Source organism: Peromyscus eremicus, chromosome 11 (genome assembly GCF_949786415.1).
Source record: "Peromyscus eremicus chromosome 11, PerEre_H2_v1, whole genome shotgun sequence".
Taxonomy (NCBI): Eukaryota; Metazoa; Chordata; class Mammalia; order Rodentia; family Cricetidae; genus Peromyscus; species Peromyscus eremicus.
Genome location: NC_081427.1, coordinates 39,994,907 through 40,014,884, shown reverse-complemented (window position 1 = coordinate 40,014,884; position 19,978 = coordinate 39,994,907). Strand labels below are relative to the sequence as shown.

The window sequence follows — 19,978 nt, the reverse complement described above, 5'->3', positions numbered from 1 at the left end:
AAGAAAGTCTAGATAGACGGTTGTATAGAAGACGTCCCAGGCCTAAGGCGGACTGGAAAACACACAGCGAGTTTCAGAAGGTCTGGGAAGGCACTGCAGAATGTGGGGTAAAGGTCATACTCAGAAAGGAAACAGCATCTGTGTGTGGGATGTGACAAGAGTCTAGAAAGGGAAGCACAGAACATACGAAATTCTGGAACTTATTCTAAACCAACAGGGAATCTGATCTGTGCTTTGGGAAGATCATTTTGATAGCAGTCTACAGAACATGTAGTAACTCTCAAGATGAAGTAAGAATGCCGGGCGGTGGTGGCACACGCCTTTAATCCCAGCACTTGGGAGGCAGAACCAGGCGGATCTCTGTGAGTTCGAGGCCAGCCTAGTCTACAGAGTGAGTTCCAGGACAGGCACCAAAACTACACAGAGAAACCCTGTCTCAAACAAACAAACAAACAAAAAAGATGAAGTAAGAATTAAAAGAGGGCAGTGTAGTTATCTAGGTAGGAAAAAACAAAAGCACATGACTCAGTGGCAGGGTTTAGAAAGACATACAGGAAAAGATGTGATTCTAGATTGACTCAAGTTTTTACAGAATTTGAAGAAAGTTAATGTGCTTTGACATATAATAGAAAATATATCAGGATAAAGCCAATATTCATTATTCCAAGATGAACTCTAGCTGTATATTCAATTTCTACATTCACCATTCAACTCTAGGTAATCCAAGAAGAACATTACTCCTTTAACAGGGGCTTCAGTATATGAATCCTCATTTACATTGTGGTGCATACCTTTAACTACAGAGTAGGAAAGCTGATCTATATCACAGGCTGAAGACAGTGAATCAAGTCTCACTTGAAAGGTCTTATCTGGTGGCTTACCAACTACATGCACAATCTCTGAGTATTTAAATGAAGACTAGACCTGAATTCTGGACTCTGAGCTTCTCTGAGTAGACGCCAGCATCACGCCATCCACGGTAACAATGAGCTAACACTGTGCAGTCCCTGCTCACAGGTGTCTCTGTAGACTGCTGAGTTTCCAGTGCTTACACAGATGAACAGGCCTGCACCAGAAACGCTCCAAACCAAACCACTGCCTAAGTCTGCGATTCTCTGGCCATGCCCACTGGCACCATGTTGAGGACATTAAAAAAAAAAGTCCATATGCACTGAGGGTGATGCCATCACAGCACGAACAAAACAAGACAAACTGTCAGGAAAAATATACTGCTATGACTTAAGTGGGGACAGTCAGGCTAAGGCTTCTACGCTATTTATAGCTTCTAGGCAGGAAACATTCATTGGTCAATGATGGAAACTAACTGGAAACTGTTCTTTTCTGAGTGGGTTTCAGCAGCATCTCCTTTTTGATGTCATCTTCTACAACTGCACTCTCCACACAGGCTGCCTCTGTATAAGTGACAACTTCAATTAAACAATATACAATTTAAAATTCAGTTGTCTATCTTGAGTCACTATTTTAAGTGCTAAATCCCCACATGGCTAATGAACACCTTACAAAACAGTGAAGGTACAGAACATTTCAAGCATAGAAAAGGATTCTGTGGGACAGCTGCTACTTTCCTATCAAGGTGGGTGGGTAGGATATCCTGAGCTAGAAACATGTGACCAAACCATTCTTAAATTGCTGACGCTGTCCTTTAGTATCTGTGAGGTGTAAGTCCTAGGGTACCCCACCCACCAAGATGACAACACCTGAGAATGTTCAAGAGCCTTATAACCTACGTAAGTAAGTTATCTCTGTATTACTTACAGCATCTAAGACAATACAAATGTTATGTGAACAATTGTTCTATACTGGCCAGGGATAGGGACCAGGTAAAAGGACAATACATATGCATTTACTTTTTTCCAACATAATTTTCTATCTATAAGTAAGCTAACTCTGTGGATACAACATAGAGCTGACACTGCATTCCCAAATTTAAGCTGGAGCCTAAAGTATGCCATTGTGGTATCTTATGCTTCCCTCCAAACCTGAATAAACCTGCTTACTCTCTTGTGTTCCCTCCATATGTATGAATTAGAGTTAAGTGTCAAGGTGGAAAATTTTCAGAAAGCAGCATACAAGTTGATATACAAACTAAGATATAATTTGTAAATTTAAACACAAATTATTTAGAAAGAATCTCAACACACAAAAAGAAATGTTTCATAGAAAATATAGCAAAAGGCTAGACACACGGGCCTACAGTAATTACTGAGATCCAGGACATTTTTCTAGTTTCTCAACCTCTTGGTCCAAACTGCATTTAAAATGGAAAGCATGATAAAACTTTCATATTTAAGAAAGCTGTTTCCTAACAAGTGTTGTCCATGAGAGATAGAGAGATTGTTGTAGAATATTATTTTAAGGTGTGTTACTTTTGCTTATGTTGCATTTGTTTAACTCTATAAAGCTGTGTTACAGTGCCTGTCTAAAATACCTGATGGTCAAATAAAGAACTGGCCAATAGTGAGGCAGGAGAAAGGATAGGTGGGGCTGGCAGGCAGAGAGAATATATAGAGAAGGAAAAATCTGAGGAAAAGAAAAGAGATGGAGAAGTTAAAGGAGCTAGCAGCCGGAGGAGGAGGAGGACTCCAGGGGCCGGCCACCCAGCTACACAGCAAGCCACGGAGTAAGAGTAAGATTTATAGAAGTAAGAGAACGGGAAAAGCCCAGGGGTAAAAGGTAGATGGAATAAGTTAAGGAAAGCTGGCTAGAAACTAAGCCAAGCTCAGGCTGATCATTCATAATTAAAAATAAGCCCCTGTGTGTGAATTTACTTGGGAACTGGGTGGTGGGCCCCTCCAAAAAGGGTAAAATACTACCACCACCAAGAGTCTCTGCAGAAGAACATTTTACCTGCTTATTTCACAAGCCACACGTCCTTTCATCTCTATGACATCAGAAGATGTAGCAAAGCCCAACCTTCTTAAAACACGCTTGCGACATTTGAGTTCATCCATCTGCAGGACAGTTCTTGCTTTCTTCAGTTCTCGCTTTGCAGATTTAATATCGATTGCAATCTAGGGCATACAAAAGTAAAGGCAGTTTAATAATAAACTGAGTAGTGTAACACAGAAAAAATAAAACAAAACACCAAAAAGTAGTTTCTAAGGCCACCTGATCCATATAGCCTTCTTCACTAAAACTTCAGGATAGTTGAGAGAGTGTGTATGCTGGAGGAGCTTAGATGCAACTCCAGGGGAGGAATGATGGATCTGAAAAGTTCTTAAACCCTAGCTAAGATGTTAAACATATGAAAACCACAAAATACCCATGTAAACAAATCAGCTATTATTTAATACACAAAATGAATACCACAATAAAGTGTACTTTTAGGGTTAAGTGAATTTTTAAATCAGATAATCAGTAAACATTACACATTTTCTAACTCTGGCATGAGAAAGGCTCTACAAGAAAAAGAAAACCTATTTTGAAAAGCAGGATTTCAATGCAGAAAGCAAAAACCCCAAGAAAAGTTTAGTGACTGAAACGATGAATTTGAACCTCTGAAGCTCGGTATACTGTGAAACATCAAGGTTCAACGATGGAGAAATGATAAAGTGATGAGCAGTCAGGTTTACTCAGGTCACTGGTGAGTTCCAATGCAGTGAGTTCCATCGCTCACTGTGCTCTTCAGTGAGGGTGGGGGTGCAGCTCAGCAGCAGAGCACCTGCTTAGTGTGTGCAAGCAAGGTCTTGAGTTCACTCCCCAGCAGAAAACAGTAATTTAATAACTAAAGTTTTAAAGCAATTCCAAAAGGTAACAATATTAAATCTATATTTACTACTGACAAAGCTGAGACAAGAGATTACTAAGGAGAGAGGTTAAGGTCACAGAGCTCCTAAGTAATCCCAGGTTTAACTCAGCAATTGATAAGAACCTACTGCTATGAACTGATGAAGTGTCGCACAGTTGCATTATAGGCAGCAGTAATTCCTATGCTAGATCACTGTATGTGAACCAGTATGACTATCAGGCCTCTCAGAAACAATGATCTGTTCCTGGATTTCTTTGACTGAGAGGCTTACATGAGTGGAGCCAAACACTGGTAAAAACTACCTGAGTCCTAAAACTTCAATTAGAAAAAGAGCTCAAGACGTAAGACTGTTTTGTAGTAAGACCATTTCTACATGGAGCATAGTGATGAAATGACAGTGTAGGCACACTGAGTGAAATGAAACTATTACCAAGGCCATTGTTTCCATGTGGCCACGAACAGTTACGTATGTGAACTCTCCTGCATCTCTACTGTCCTCTGCTGCCCCGATCTCCGGGCAAATCCTGACTTGCTAGCAATGGCTGACATGCTCCAACGCTTGTAGCTTATTTAAAAGACAGCTAGACATTCCCATTTCAGAAGATAAAAATAGGACAAGGAAATACCATATTTAATGAAATACACAGAATTCTAGTATCGAAGTTGTTTCTGGGAGCTGGAGAAGTTGGCTTGGTGATAAGGACTTGTTGCTCTTGGAGAAGACAAGTTTGGTTCCTCACAGCCACATGGCAGCTCGTAACTAATACACACAGATAAAACTGACACACATAAAATAAAAATTAAATCTTAAGAAAGATTATTTCTGCCATACCTGTGCTTTCTTTTCACAAAGTGTATACACGGTTTCCAAATTTGGATCATTGTGAAGTGGGTGTGAATACATCCGATGCTCAAAAGCTTCTACTTTCTGAATGACTTTTTTCAGTCCTTGGTCCTGAATGCCCATATCATCAATAGGATCTAACAAAGGAACGCCATCAGGAAAACGCTTCTGAACTTCCTGAAATAGAAGACATAAAACCCGTTAATAAGAGGAGACTCAATCACTTCCCTTTTTGTTTTTTTCCACATCTATGGGCCATAAAAAGTATTCTACATACATTTTCCCCACTTAAACTGGAGAGCAATTTCCTGTGGCATTTGTTTTTGAAAACTCCACATTTTGGGCAAGTGGGGCAGGATAAAACAGGGTCTTACTTTGCTGCATGGGTTAGGGTCAACGATGCCATCCTCCTGCTTCGACCTTCTGAGTTCTGAATTACAGACATATTCTGCCACAGCTTGAAAATTCCTTTTCAATTGCCATGCTACAACTAACTGCCAACAGGATATATTATAATCCACTAATATATTATATACCATTGTAGTGTAATCCATTAGTTCTGGGTGTGGCATGATTACTGGTAGACCCACTATTGTATATTTAGGTGGTTGTAACATCTTGGCATCTTATGTAACTGTACTTCACATCATTTATGTGGAAAATTCAATTTTTACATAATTTGGAGGCATGAGTTATTTCTAGTCAGGGCACTACAGAGCTAGAAATCAAACTTTTAAAGACTCTTTTAGCTAACTTCTTTGTCACATGATTACATGATAAGATCATGAGTTCAGAGAATGGATAGTGCACTATGGACTGGTTATTCCACCCACTAGGAGAACTCAGTGTTGGTGACTTTAAAGGTCAGAGACTCTGAACAGTTAGGACCTATCCCACATGGACTAGGCCCTGGATTTCACCCTCAGTATGGTAAACAGAGTAGTACAGACAGACTAGCTAAGTGTGGTGCGCATTTGTAGTCCTAGCTACTTGGGATGCCTAAGCATGAGATTTCTTGAGCTCAGGAGACTGAGACCAACCTGGATGACAGACAGGTCTTATCTTAGAAAAAGCAGCACAGAAACCAACCCAGCTTTCTCTGCTCTCCCTGTCCCAGAGATGGCTGCATCTTCTCCTGCAGTGCTAGCCTCGTCCCTGAGACTCGATGGTGATGGTTGGAATGAACGGATTTGCCATCTTGAGTGTCTGGTCACTGGGGCCGCCTTCAACTCTGGCCAAGTTAGACACTGCTGCTATCAGTGACCGCTTTGTTGCCCTCAACTACATGGTCTACATGTTCTAGTATAACTCTACTCATGTTCCAGACACAATTAAGGCCTGATAATAAGAAACTGGTCATCAATAGGAAGGCCATATCCATCTTCCAGGATCAGCATCCTGCCAACACCAAATGGGGTGATGCTGGTGTGTTTTATGGGCTGTGCTGCTGTCTTTACTCTCATGGTGTAGGCCAGAACCCACTTGAAGAGTCAAAAGGGTTGTCATCATGTTGGACCCCTTTTGCTGATGCCTCCATGTTTGTGATGGGTATAAATCACCACAGGTATGACAACTCACTCAAGACTGGTCAGCAATGCCTCCTGCACTGACAACTACTTAGATCCCCTGACCAGGGTCATCATGACAACTTTGGCATCGTGGAAGGACTCATGACCATGATCCCTGCCATCACTGCCACTAAGAAGACTGTGGCAAGGTCATGCCAGAGCTGAGTGGGAAGCTCACAGGCATGGCCTTCTGTGTTCCTACCCGGAATATGTCCACTGTGGCTCTGACATGCCGCCTGGAGAAAGCTGCCAGGTATGATGACACCAAGAAGGTGGTGAAGAAGGCACTGAAGGGCCCACTAAGAGGCATCCTGGGCTAGGATGAGGACCAGGTCGTCTCCTGAAATGGTTAACAGTGATGCCGACTCTTCCACCTTTGATGCCGGGGCTGGCACTGCTCTCAGTTAGAACTCTGTAAAGCTCGATTCCTTACACGACAACAAACAGGGCTATAGAAATGGTGGTGGCCTCAAGGCCTGTATGACCTCCAAGGAGTAAGACACTCTGGACCACCCACCCAGCAAGAACAGAGAGGGAGAGAGAGCTTCAACTGCTAAGGAGTCCCTGTCCATGAGGAAGAGAGAGAGAGAGAGAGAGAGAGAGAGAGAGAGAGAGAGAGAGAGAGAGAGAGAGAGAGCTCTTGGCTTCTGAGAAGTCCCTGGCCCTATTCAGCCCCCAACTGCGCATCTCTCCTCAGTTTCTACTCCAGGTCCTTAGAACAAGAGATGGGGCTTAGGGAGCCCTGCTCTCCAGAATACCATCAATAAAGTTCACCATAATCTACCCCCCAACACACACACAAAGAATAAAAGCAAAAAATGCAAAGAGTTCAGAGATATTTGAATATTGCTATCAGAAATAAGCTAATAATGCAAGTGGTTTCAAGACACTGGCTGCTTTGTGCATATAGCAATTACCGGACAGCGTTGTTCAAAAGGGAGGGCGGGACATTACAAAGTCACATAATTTTATTCATGAACTTGACCTATCCTTATATATTAAGAAATTGAATTATAGGTTGAAGCATAAAGACACAGAAAGACTAATTTTTGTTTTTCAAGACAGGGTTGTTCTGTGCATCCCTGGCTGTCTTGGAACTTGATCTGTAGACCAGGCTAGCCTCTCTCTGCCTCCCAAGTGCTGGGATTAAAGGTATGTGCCACCATGCCTGGCTACAATGTACAGTAAGAGGCACAGAGGGTTCTGTAGTCCTCAGGTGAGGGGGTTCTTCCAGCACGCTCATCTGCAGCTCCTCCTGCCTTTTGAACAGGACTGAGAAGACCAAGGGAACCAGCCTATCCAGTGTGGACAGGAAACCTGAGACTAAGTGAGGGTCCTGCTGAAGCTAAGGTCAGCGGAGCATGGCCTATACCAGGATGTTCAGCAAGTAAGACAAGCCTGGAAGCTGGCAATTTACCTCCATAAAAAATCATTCCAATTTCAGTTTAAACAGAAAAAACATAAACTGACTTTTTCTGAAGGACAAGGTAATCATTTCCCCTCCAGACAACAGCAGTATTTATACTAACAAAAATAACGAAGTAGTTTTGTTTACACTTATGGTATTTTTTGAATTATTAGAATACAATTAATTGGAATGCTGTATTGCATTTTACTTCCAAGATTTATTTATTTGCTAACAGATTGTTTCATTAGTGTTTTTTCTTTAGGAGTATTCTTAAAACAGTACATCTCCACAATTTTTTTAAAAAAATTCTCAAGAAAAGCACTCATTTTAGAAAGCCTATGGACCACAACTTAAGTTTGTACTCTAAGGGTTGGAGAGATGGTTTGGCTGTTAAGAGCATTTGTTGCTGAGGACCCAGGTTCAATTCCTAACAGCCACATGGTGGCTCACAACCATCCGGTTCCAGGGGACTCAAATCCCTCCCTTTGACCTTCACAGGCACCAGGCATGTTTGCATATATGCAGACAAAATAAACAGAGAAAATAAATCTTTTAAAAGATTCCTACTCTAAAATGAAAGCAATCTGTTTACCATTGCTTTCTCAAATTCTAGAGAGCCTTCTCTGAATAGTAAGGTATAGTAAATGCTACTCAACTGTTTTTAGCCAAAACTTTTCATTTCTTTATTTCTAGCAGAAAATTAAATCTGAAAGTTATATATTTTTCCTACTGAAAATAAAGTACTTTATTTTTAATTTTTTTTTTTTTTTTTTTTTTTGAGACAGGGATTCTCTGTGTAGCCCTGGCTGTCCTGGAACTCACTCTGTAGACCAGGCTGGCTTTGAACTCACAGAAATCCTCCTGGCTCTGCCTCTCGAGTGCTAGGATTACAGGTGTGTGCCACCTCTACCCCTTTGAAAATAATTTATCTTAATGAATAGAAAATCCTATTTATTATAGCACAGTGAAGATTAATGGTGCAGATTATGAGTCTTCCTTTGGTAATATACATCGATGGTATACTCAGAACAGATCTGCAATGATTCCTTTTATGAAGAAAACCCATTATTATGTGTTTACAGTTTCTCTGAAATATATTTAAAAGCATTTCAGTTATTTCTAGGTAAATCTTATGCATGAGAGATTTATGTTTAGGTTCTAAAGGAACATACGCACCTGTATGGACTTGAGAACACTCTGTCTGTTGTCCACAGGCCGAAGGTCTTTGGGGATATACAGCCTGACGGTGCTGATGGCAGACAAGAGATGCACCAGAACTGGAACAACCTAGAGTGTCACACAAGATCACAGATGAATCCACGTTTCCAGTCATCCCCAAACTGTAGCCAGCAAAGGAAGCAGCAGTTACAGTATGTCGCCGATCAACTGCTTACCACCAAAGTCTAATTTTAGTAGAGACTAGTACATAAAAACTGCTGCAAATCTTAACAGTCACACAAACGGTTCACTGAACAAAGACCCTCTCCTCAGAGTCCAACTTATTCACGTTTGTATTCTCACTATTGGCACTTTTTAAACTTATAAAGATACCCTAGCACTATATAAAGGGTTAGAGAGCCCAGGAAAGAACATCCAAGTTCCAGATGGAATGAGATGAAAAAAACAAAAGCTCTTTAAAGAGAAGGTACCGCTTCCCTTAGACATCATCTTCCTGAACACATATCTGAAAACTTTTCCCCATGCTTTCTCCAGGAAGCATGCCTTCCCTCACCACCAAATATGTCATTTTGCTTCTTTGACTGCTAAAATCTGGAAGGCCTAAATCTACTTGCAGGGAGGCCAACCATTTCCTAGGCTCACATCTGTCAGCATTTAGTCTTCCACAGCCACATTTATACTTGGCCCCCCAAAAGACTTACTGCTTACCGACAACAAAGACGTGCATAGGTGAAAAGATTCCATGAGTAAAGCACTGGCCTTACTCAGCAGAAGCGGTATGATGGCTTAGTACACAGTCTATATTTTAGATCCGTGTGTTTTAAGTCAGCCTTCAGCTAGTGCCAGGACCCGGGACAAGCTACCTAACTTTTCCTATGTTTCAATTTCCTCATCATAAAATGGGGACAAACAATGTCCATTTCATTAAATTATTATGTATAAAATAGTTCAACATGTATGCCTAAGAGGTCCCTAATTAGCAATATGAAGTTTTGAGCCCAAAGAAATGGCTCAGCATGAAAACAGTTCGGTATGGACTGCTTCTGCACAACCTCTCGTAACTCCAGCTCCAGGAGATATAATGCCCATTTCTATCCTTCACAGACAACTAACTGTACTGGTGCACATACACATAATTAAAAATAAATCTTAAGAAACAAAACCAAACCCATAAAGCTTTCTAAATAAGGGCCCAAGGCTCTAAAATGAAATAAATAGGTGCCATGTGTGCAAGCATGAGCCTGAGTTCTACTCCCAACACCCACATGAAAGCTGGCACAGAGGCAGGTGCTTGCAATTAATATTAGTGCTGGAGGGGCAGAGGCAGAATCCTTGGCATCCCTGGTTCAGTGAGCTACTGTCTTAAAAAATATAGTAGAGTGATTGAGGTATCTACTAACCTATATGCAACTCCATCCACATGCAAACACACTGAACATATGTCACACACACACACACACACACACACACACACACACACACACACACACACACGAAACTGCCTGTTTTCACTATCTCAGAGGAACAGACTGTTAAACAGTAAGTGACCTAGAATTACGCAGGCCAATGTCTTGATCATATAACTTACTTTGGATAGATTCTATGACAAAAAGCATCTTATATTTGTCATCCAGAAGCCTGAAAGTGACTGAATTCATCTTTCAGAGTGTTCACAGCTATCATGTTCCCACTCTGACTCTACATTCCCACCCACTTCAGCTTCCTTCCATGCCAGTGCCGTATAAATTGAAATAAATGCAATTTTAAAAGCGCCATTAGAAGCAGAGGAAAGACTCTCAGTTTTCATAATGTTTAATGAAGGCTTCCCTGAAGAGGCTTACTGAATTAAACCTAAGGTCCACAAGTCTTCTGGTACCAAGTAAAAGAGGTAGGCTTAATAAAACTAGGGCCTACAAACAAAAGACAGCAATTAGGCTACAGCTGAAACGCTAGTACCAAATACTAATAAAGAATGGCTATCTGGATTACAGTCTTGGATATAAGCCCATTTTTAGTAATAAATATAGCCATGGTTCACTATCAACATCCTCCATGAGAAACGGAGAGTCTTGAGATGGGTGCACACATCTGCTATTTCCAGTTGCAGTAGCTCCTAAGGTCCTTTAGGTACAGTGCATATGCACTGAAGGAGGAGTTCAAGTCTCTTTGACAGTTAGGCAGTCAGTATGTGCAGTAAATGCTGGGAAAGTATAAAGATGTCTTTTGATGACAGAATTCTGGAGAAGAAACTAGAACACTGAAGAACAAGAGATCAAGAGGTAGGCAGTGTTCAGAATTACAGACTTCTAACTCACTTAAAAATGTTCAGTATTAAATTGTCTTTAAACACTGCCAATTCCACATCCTATAATGATTTACTGATCCAAAGAGACAGTGGCAGATTTAATTTCTAGAAACAAGTTTATTATAACAAGTATTTCCTAAAAATTTAGTCAATATGCCATATTACTTACAAATAAGAAAATTCTAGTATGACGTTAATCTTCAGACACTTGGAATCTCTGTAATTAAGATTTTACTACTAATTATCTGACTTATACCAATATAAAAATAGAAGCCACACAAGGGATATATGTAGCTCAATGGTAGAACACTTGCCTAGCATGCACCATGTATAAGCTCTTGGGAGCAAGCCCCACTACTGGGAGAAATATAACAAACCACACACAAACAAGAGAGTATTTCACATGGTAGGTAAGGCCAGTGTTCCTTACACTCATTTTTCCTTTGTCTCTTTCGCTTATTATTTTTCAATGTCTTACATTTAAAGCTTATATAATAATCTGAAGAAGAAAAGCGCACAAACCTGCATCTCTCCTTTCTCGTCAGGTTTTGCTGGCTTTGCTGCCTCAGTAGCAGAATTTTTCAGGCTTTCTTTGCTACAGCGCAGGAGCACTTCCACCACATACAAAGGATCCAGCTCGCCAGAATTAGGCTAGAAAAGCAGGATCAAAAAGGTAAGTGCATTAACTCTGTGTGTGAACAGGGCTTATTTTCTCAGTAATATTTACTTCTAAGGTAGTCTCTGTAGCCTTCAAAGCAGTCCTGTTGATGGGAAAGCACAGGAGTAACTCGGATGCTTATTAATTCTAACTTAATATTGTGACCACGATGACCTATGACATCAAATATCACTGCAAGTTTCTGAGTAGTGTGTAAAATTTAGAGAAGCAAAAAAATCAGAGTATCATAAATCTGTCTCTATGAAATAAAATACGATCTTGTTAATTTGTTAGAAGAGTGGCTATTCTTGAAATTAAGTCAATCATGTGTCACGTGCCTATTATTATTATTATTATTATTTAGCTGTAGTAGGCAACAATCTGATGGACACAAAGAGGAGAAATGTGAACTCATGAAATTGGAATCTGTTATTAGAAAATCCCTGTATCTCTTCAAGGGCAACAGTTTACCTTAACATTTGACTTTTTTGAGAAATTCACCACTACTCCCCAACCAAAATCATCTCCTTCATTTTTCACCTGGAAATAAAAAAGAAAGCAAAAACAGTGTTCATATTGAATATACAATTGTAGCCATCTATATCTAGCTACATTACAGGCTAATAAGATTTTTAAATTTTCCTAATGCTTTTAAAAGATTTATAGTAAAACAAAACAAAACAAAAACATCCAGCACTAGATTTCATCAGCTCTCAGTACGACCACAATAGGAATCTTTCAACTGGAAAACAAATGCTAATGTTCTGACATTATTAAGTATTTTATATCTATGATTTCAGACTGCGAACTGGCTCATTTTTAGGTAGCATCTTACAATAGAAAACTGAAAAGTGTTGACTGAAAGCCTTCATGTAAACGCCTAAATAGGGACAATGTCAAACAGGTCAAATGATGGATCCTGATCACACCCTATAGCAGGAGACATTTGCCAATATAAACAACAGTCTTTAATCAAAACATTTTCAGATACTGTAATACACGAACATTTTATAGAGAGACTAGGGCGTACCTTTACCAAGCGACCTGGCTGTAGAAATGGTAAGCAGTATTTTGGTTTATGAATATATTCTTCAATCTCTTTTCCCAGCTTGGCAAGTTGCTGTCTAATCTTGTAATAGATGACCACATTTTCTTCATTGGGGATTACTATTTTATTATACTGCTCTTCTGAGTTCTTTACCTCTGCAAAGAAAGCACAGATGATGCTATGAAAAATACTACACATCTCCCATAAATCACACCCAGGACTATTTTTCTACTACGATTCTAGAGAACCAAGTCAGTCACTGAGATTCCATGAGAAGGAATGGGTCTCATCTTCCTTCTCTCCATTAAGGGTCATTTCACTGTCTTCCTAGGGGCTCTATGCTCTGTGCTAACCTGCTGCCCAAGATTCCACTCCCTACTCTGCCCTTCTAGTGTTAAGCTCCTTTGCTAAAGCACTCATTATGCTTTCAATCCAGTGTTACATTATTTTTGCTATGGAAACATATACATCACAGAGAATTTGTCGCCATTATATAGTTCCAGAACTCTATAAAAACATACACTTACTTAAACATTCACAGTTGATGGATGTATACCCCACTTTTACTCTTCAATTGTCCAAGGTGCTATTATAAATATTCATGGACAGCCTCTGTTGGAACACGTTTTCAACTTAACCATGAGTAGAGTTGCTGAGTCATGTGGTAATTCCCCATTAAACCGGAGGAACTCTAACAATTTTCTACAGTAACATACCATTTTGTTGTTTAGCTTTTTAAAAAAGTACTGATCCCAATGAGTGTGTGAAGTAGTTTTGAACTGTATTTCTCAGCAGTAGGATGATCAGCATCCTACTATGTACTTCTTACCATTTCTTTATGGTTTATCATTAGTTTATTTATTTACTTTTTGAAGAACTGGGGAATAAACCCAGGGCCTTGCACATGCTAGAAAAGTATCCAACCGTTAAGCCACACACCTAGCCCATTTGTCCATTTTAAAACTGAACTGTCTTTTGTTGAGTCCTAAGAGTATATTATACATTCTGGATCTAGATTTTTTTTCTTTTTTATTAGATAGAGGGTTTGTAAATATCACATTTCTATCTTCTCCATATGTTGTTGTTTTTGCTCTCTTGAGAGGCCTGTCACCCAGCTCCCAAATAAATCACGCAGAGGCTTATTCTTACTTATAAATCCCCAGCCTTAGCTTGGCTTGTTTCTTGCCAGCTTTTCTTAACTTTAAATTGCCCATCTACCTTTCACCTCTGGGCTTTTCCTGTTCTCTTACTTCTGTAAATCTTACTCTTACTCCTTGGCTTGCTGTGTGGCTGGTCCCCGATGTCCTCCTCCTTCTCTGGCTACTTTTTTTCTGGCTCCCAGATTTCTCCTTCTATATATTCTCTCTGCCTGCCAGCCCCGCCTATCCTTTCTCCTGCCTTGCTATTGGCCATTCACGTCTTTATTAGACCATCAGGTGTTTTAGACAGGCATGTGGTGATATTTTGTTGTATTCTAATAAAACTTGCCTGAATATCAGAGGACAGAGCCAGCCACAGTTAAACAAGAGGTCTGGCAGTGGTGGCACATACCTTTAATCCTAGTACTCAGGAGGCAGAGATCCATCTGTATCTCTGTGAGTTCAAGGCCACACTGGGCTATATGAGATTGATCCAGTTTAGGAGAGAAACAAAGCTAGGCGGTGGTGGCACACACCTTTAACCCTAGTATTTGGGAAGCACACATGCCATTAATCCCAGCACTAGGAAGGTTGAGACAGGAAGTGAAATGGCTGAGAGGAGAAAGGCATATAAGGTGTGAGAAGACAGGAACTAGGAGCCTTTCCTCTGAGGACTCAGAGGCATTCAGTCAGAGGATTCGTGGAGACCGGATCTTCTCTTTTCGGCTGAGGAGTTGGTGAGGTGAGAAGTGGCTGTGGCTTGTTTCCTCTGATCTTTCAGTATTTGTCCCAATATCTGACTCCAGGTTTTTATTATAAGACCATGTAGGATTCGTGCAACACAGGCACAGTAACACAGCTTCACAGAGTTAAACAAATGCAACATAAACAAAAGCATCATACCTTAGAATAATATTCTATAACATCCATAGTTTCAAGAACAAGTTTTTACTTTTGTAGAAATCCAATTTATTCATATATGTTTTTGTTCATACTTGTGGTATCAAATCTAAGAAATCATCGGCAAATTCAAATCTAAAGAGATTTGTGTCTATGCTGTTTTGAGTTTTCTAGTTTCAGCACTTAAAACATTTGAGTTCATTTTTGTTCATAATGTGAGGTAAGGTCTCAACTTCATTCCACAGTTATTCTGTTCAAAGCTCATACACAATAGATATTGGAATTTATTGTGGACTCTTCTTTGGATTTATATCAAACTTCTATTTAACGTGTATGCTTCAACTTTTAACAACTGAAGAAAGAGGAGGATAAGACTGTCTACGTAACTTACAAAGCTTTCCTAGAGACTAACTCAAACCACATATAGAACGTTCCTAGTCACAGTGTAAAGAAGTAACTGGAAGGGTGCTGCAACTGTACTATTAGTAATTTTATTATCTTCAGCCCTAAGACGGCTGCTCTTTTGTGTTCCTAGTTACTTTTAAATGAACTTGTTCCACTAACAGAAACTAAATTTAGTTCACAAAAGACTAGAATGCTATCAGTAACAGCACACATGATAGAATAAATTGGCAGAAACCTGCTGGTTTATAGAAGGGGATGGAGAGATGGCTCAGTGGCTCTTTGCTGTACAAGGGTGAGGACCTCATTTAAATCCCTGGTACCCATGGCAGGCACCTCTGTAGCCCCAGTGTTACAGCATAGAGACAGACGGATCCTAGAGGTTTGCTAGTTAGCCAGGCTAGCCTAAATAGACAAATCCTATCTGAAAAATAAGGCAGGGTCAGAAAGATGTCTCAGCAGATAAAGGTATGTACCACTAATCTCCATGCACCCAATTTCAATTCCCTGCCTGGTGGACCCCCATGGTGGAGGTGAGAACTAACTCCTACAAGTTGTCCTCTGACCTCCATGTGTATGCCAGGACATGTGTACCACACTCCCAAAATAATTAAATAAAGTCATGGGAGAAAAGAAGAAAAAATGTGGAAGGCTAAGGGGATAGTTAAATGAACAAGAATGTTTGTTCCACAAGTAAGATGACCTGAGTTTGGCTCTAGCATTCACATAAAACACTAGGTATGGCCACTCATGCCTGTAACCCAGTGATATGAGAGAGAAACAGAAAGATCACTTGGGCATGATGGCCACCGGCATATAAGAACCTGTCTCAAGGGAATAAAGCAAAGAATGCTAAGAGGAGGATACCTGATGCTCACCTCTGGCCTCCACATCTGCGTACATATACAACCACACACACACACACACACACACACACACACACACACACACACACACAAAAGAAAGGTACAGAATACAGAGGGAGATACTCACTGTCAACTTCTGGCCTCTATATATCCACACATATAGACAAGTGCACCCTTACACATACATGAACCCACACATTTACCTCAACCTACAAATTTAAAATAGGTCTACAGAAGAATAGTGGACAAACTGAAGTCATCAAAAAGTTTTATGAGAGCAGTGATAGAGTTCTTGTCTAGCATGCACAAGGCCCTAGGCTGAGTAAGTATAAAAATGAAAATACAGTGAAATGATAATCCCTCTGTCATACCTAGAGTTACAAAGTAACACGTAGGACTCAGTGGACAGTTTTAAGGGGAGCATCTGCCTGGATGTGTCCCTTCTATCTCTAATCACTGAACTACTGAGTGAGAAATTAGAGTAACTTCAAGCAGCTGCAGCGACTCTGTAAATAGCACTCTTGTAGCAGCTGTCACAACTTCAGACTGTCACAAGTTCAGAGTTAGGTGTGGTGACTCAAGCCAAGCACTTGGAAAACCAAAGCCAACCATCGCTGTGAGTTTGGGAAAGCCCAGGCTGTTCCAGTCCAACCTAGGCTACAGTCTGAGGCTGACTAAAAAATTAAACACAACAACCTCTGTATCTTTTTGTATTTGTAGCTTTCAAAAGTGATGATGTAGCCAGGGATAGTGGTTCATGCCTGTAAGCTCAATACTCACAGGAGATGGAGTTTGAGGGAAGCCTGGACTACACAGTAAGACCCTGTCTTAAAATCAAAACAAAAGGTGTGTGTGTGGGGGGGGAGATGATAACAATATACACATAAGAATTAGGAAATACAGAAACTACTAAGGCAAAGTTGCCTATGTGGTCCCTACTGAAACAAATTAATTCAATAAGGACAACACGGCAGTTCCTCTTTTATTCAGTGGGTGACAAGTTCCAAGATGTACAGTACATGCATCCTGGATGTACTTTGTACATCATAAAGTACAAAATCCCTTGTTATATGAATATGGTCTCCACCTTTCAATATGTTGTGCTATATTTATTTATATTTCCTGTGGTATTAAGGATTAAACATAAGGCAGTGTGCTTGCTAGGAAAGCACTCTACCACTAAGCTGTAATTGTGGCCGTGTGTGTGTGTGTGTGTGTGTGTGTGTGTGTGTGTGTTTTTGGGGGGGGGGTTGTACGTACATGTGTATGTGGGTGAATAGGAAGGCTTGCCCATGTGGGTATATGTGGAGGCCAGAGGCTGACATTGGAATGCCTTTCTCAACCACCTCCCCATCATTTTTACTGACCAGTGAACCCCCAAGAATTGTCCTGTCACCACCTTTTAGCACAGGAATTACCAGCACGCTTCACTATGCCTAGCTTTTTACATGGGTGCTCGGGATCTGAACTCAAGTCCTCACTCTTACACCACAGTACTTTAACTGAGCCATCTTCCCAACCCCAGACTTTCATATATATAAAGTTTTTTTTTTTTTTAATTGCTTCTTTGTAAGATGCCCAAACCGGTCTCAAGCTTGCAATGGTCCTACCCAGAGTCCAGTCTGTTGGTATCATAGGACTGCCCAACTACATGGCTTCATACTTCTTTCCACGATCTTGTAAGATGATCCTTACACAGAAGGACTTTATCGATTCTTTCTGGCATATCCAAATATCCAGCATCACTACAGCTGCACCTTGGAGTCATTATTAGTAAAATAAGGGTTCCTTGACTACAAACACTGTGACATCCAATCTGACAAGCTAAACTACCGAGTGACTAATGGGTGTACTCATATACAGCATGCACATCAACGACAACGGGTAGCCCAAGGTGGATAAAGAAGATGAAGTCACCATACCACTCAAACCAGTGTGTAGTCAGCACATGGACTGTTTCTTTCTAGACTAGTTCACTTACTATTTTTATCAACAACATTAAGAGTGGAAAGTGAAAACGTAGACGGGGTGAGAGGGTATCGAATCTTACACCCCAGTCACATGGCCCAAGAAGCTGGTGTCACTATTGGTATGGTTACCACTATGAAGAGCCCCAGTATTTTACAAAACAGCACGTAAAACAAAGCTATAAACCCTTAGTTTGTATCCAAATGCTTCCTTTAGAGAGGAAGGGAGTTTGCTGGCTGGTCAGTCTAGCTGAATCTGTGAGCTACAGGCTCAGTGAGCTACTGTCTCAAAAGACAAGGTAAAGAATGATAAGGGGAGGGGGGGCTGGAGAGATGGCTCAGAGGTTAAGAGCACTGCCGGTTAAGAGCACTGCCGGTTAAGAGCACTGGCTGCTCCTCCAGAGGTCCTGAGTTCAATTCCCAGCAACCACATGGTGGCTCACAGCCATCTGTAATGAGATCTGGTGCCCTCTTCTGGCCTGCAGGGATACATGCAGACAGAACACTGTATACATAATAAATGAATTAAAAAAAGAATGATAAGGGGAAATTCTCCTGTCAGTCCCTGCCTCCATATAACGTGGATGGGTGAGCGTACAGCTGCACACACTCATTTACCACATGGACTTTTTGTTTTTAATTAATAAACAATCTGAACCCAGCTGGCTGCCATTATAGGGTTTAGTTTTCCCTTTATTTTCTACGGTACCTGCAACATCACCTTTGGAGCTGTAAAATATGAAGTCTAAAGGGTAGCTTGTCAAAAATAAAGAAGAAAGAAGTCAACAAGAGAGGGGAAGGTGAGAAAGGGTGGAAGAGAATCAGAAGGCAGGCACCCCAAACTAGCCTCTGCCTCTGTCGGCACTCGGACTCTGCAGCAGTCTCACGGTGGATGACGTGGGGAAGAACAGACATCCTACTCGTACACGGCCCAGCGGTACCTACCAAGGCAAGTCCTTTAAACTACTGGAACCTCTTAGCCCGTTTCAAAGAAAATGTGAAATTTCTAGAATATGAGGCAAAAGTAATCAATTTCCTTGTTTTCTAACTCCTTTATTCAAAACCAACTCCAACATAAATTTAACCTTGATTTTAAAAACATTATTATATAGTTCTCACCGACAAGAAATTCAGTTTCTTTAAAAGTATACTCTCTGAAACTAGAAACATACTTTCCTATCTGCTAACACTACAGTTTATCAAACACAAATAAGGGGCACTGTGCAGTGAGAGAAATTACTGAAATGTAGTATCTCCTGAAATTATAAACTTCTTACTAATTTTTTAAGATGTTTCAAAAATTTCCACTTTGCTGATGAAAATTTAAGTAAAAGTGAGACTTAAAAAGCAGCCAGAGGGCTCTACAGGTAAAGGTGCTCCCTTCCCAAGTCTGATGACCTGAGTTCAATCCTCAAGACCCACACAGTAGGAGGAGGAAATCAAGTTGTCCTCTGACCCTCAACTGTGTGTCATGGCTGGACAGACACATACACAGTGACAGACACACACAGGCAGGCAGGCAGGCAGGCAGGCAGGCACGCACGCACGCACGCGCGCACACACACACACACACACACACACACACACACACACACACGGTAACTTTAGCTCACTTTTCGTCAGTCAGCTTTTGTCATGTTTTCAATTAAATGGTGATAGCAATTTTGTCAACTCATCACAAAGGAACAAGCCTCGCTTTCACAAAAACAGTGCTGGTTGTAGTGAGAATCCCAATGTCACCACCAATCAAACATGCAACCTTACAATACTGATTCTCTGCACTCCTACATCTGTGTATTGATAAGATGATGCCAAAGCTCCTTCCAGCTTCGATGTATACGCTGGAGAATCTTTGTTAAACTAAAGCCAGAAATATTTAAGGATAGAAGAAATAGGTTGTCGTTGCAGTGTTGGTGAGTATTGGT

General features: G+C 40.7%; 1 protein-coding gene across 1 annotated transcript in view; it reads right to left on the bottom strand.

Annotated features, from left to right (window-relative positions):
• Positions 1-19,978, bottom strand: part of Mtrex (Mtr4 exosome RNA helicase) — a 70,021-nt gene that overhangs the window by 15,714 nt on the left and 34,329 nt on the right. The window contains exons 17-22 of the mRNA XM_059276737.1: positions 12,762-12,934; positions 12,203-12,271; positions 11,596-11,724; positions 8,766-8,876; positions 4,602-4,790; positions 2,869-3,032 (exon numbers count right to left, since the gene is read on the bottom strand). Coding sequence (XP_059132720.1) covers positions 2,869-3,032; positions 4,602-4,790; positions 8,766-8,876; positions 11,596-11,724; positions 12,203-12,271; positions 12,762-12,934 — 835 coding nt within the window. The remainder of the gene's footprint in view (positions 1-2,868; positions 3,033-4,601; positions 4,791-8,765; positions 8,877-11,595; positions 11,725-12,202; positions 12,272-12,761; positions 12,935-19,978) is intronic.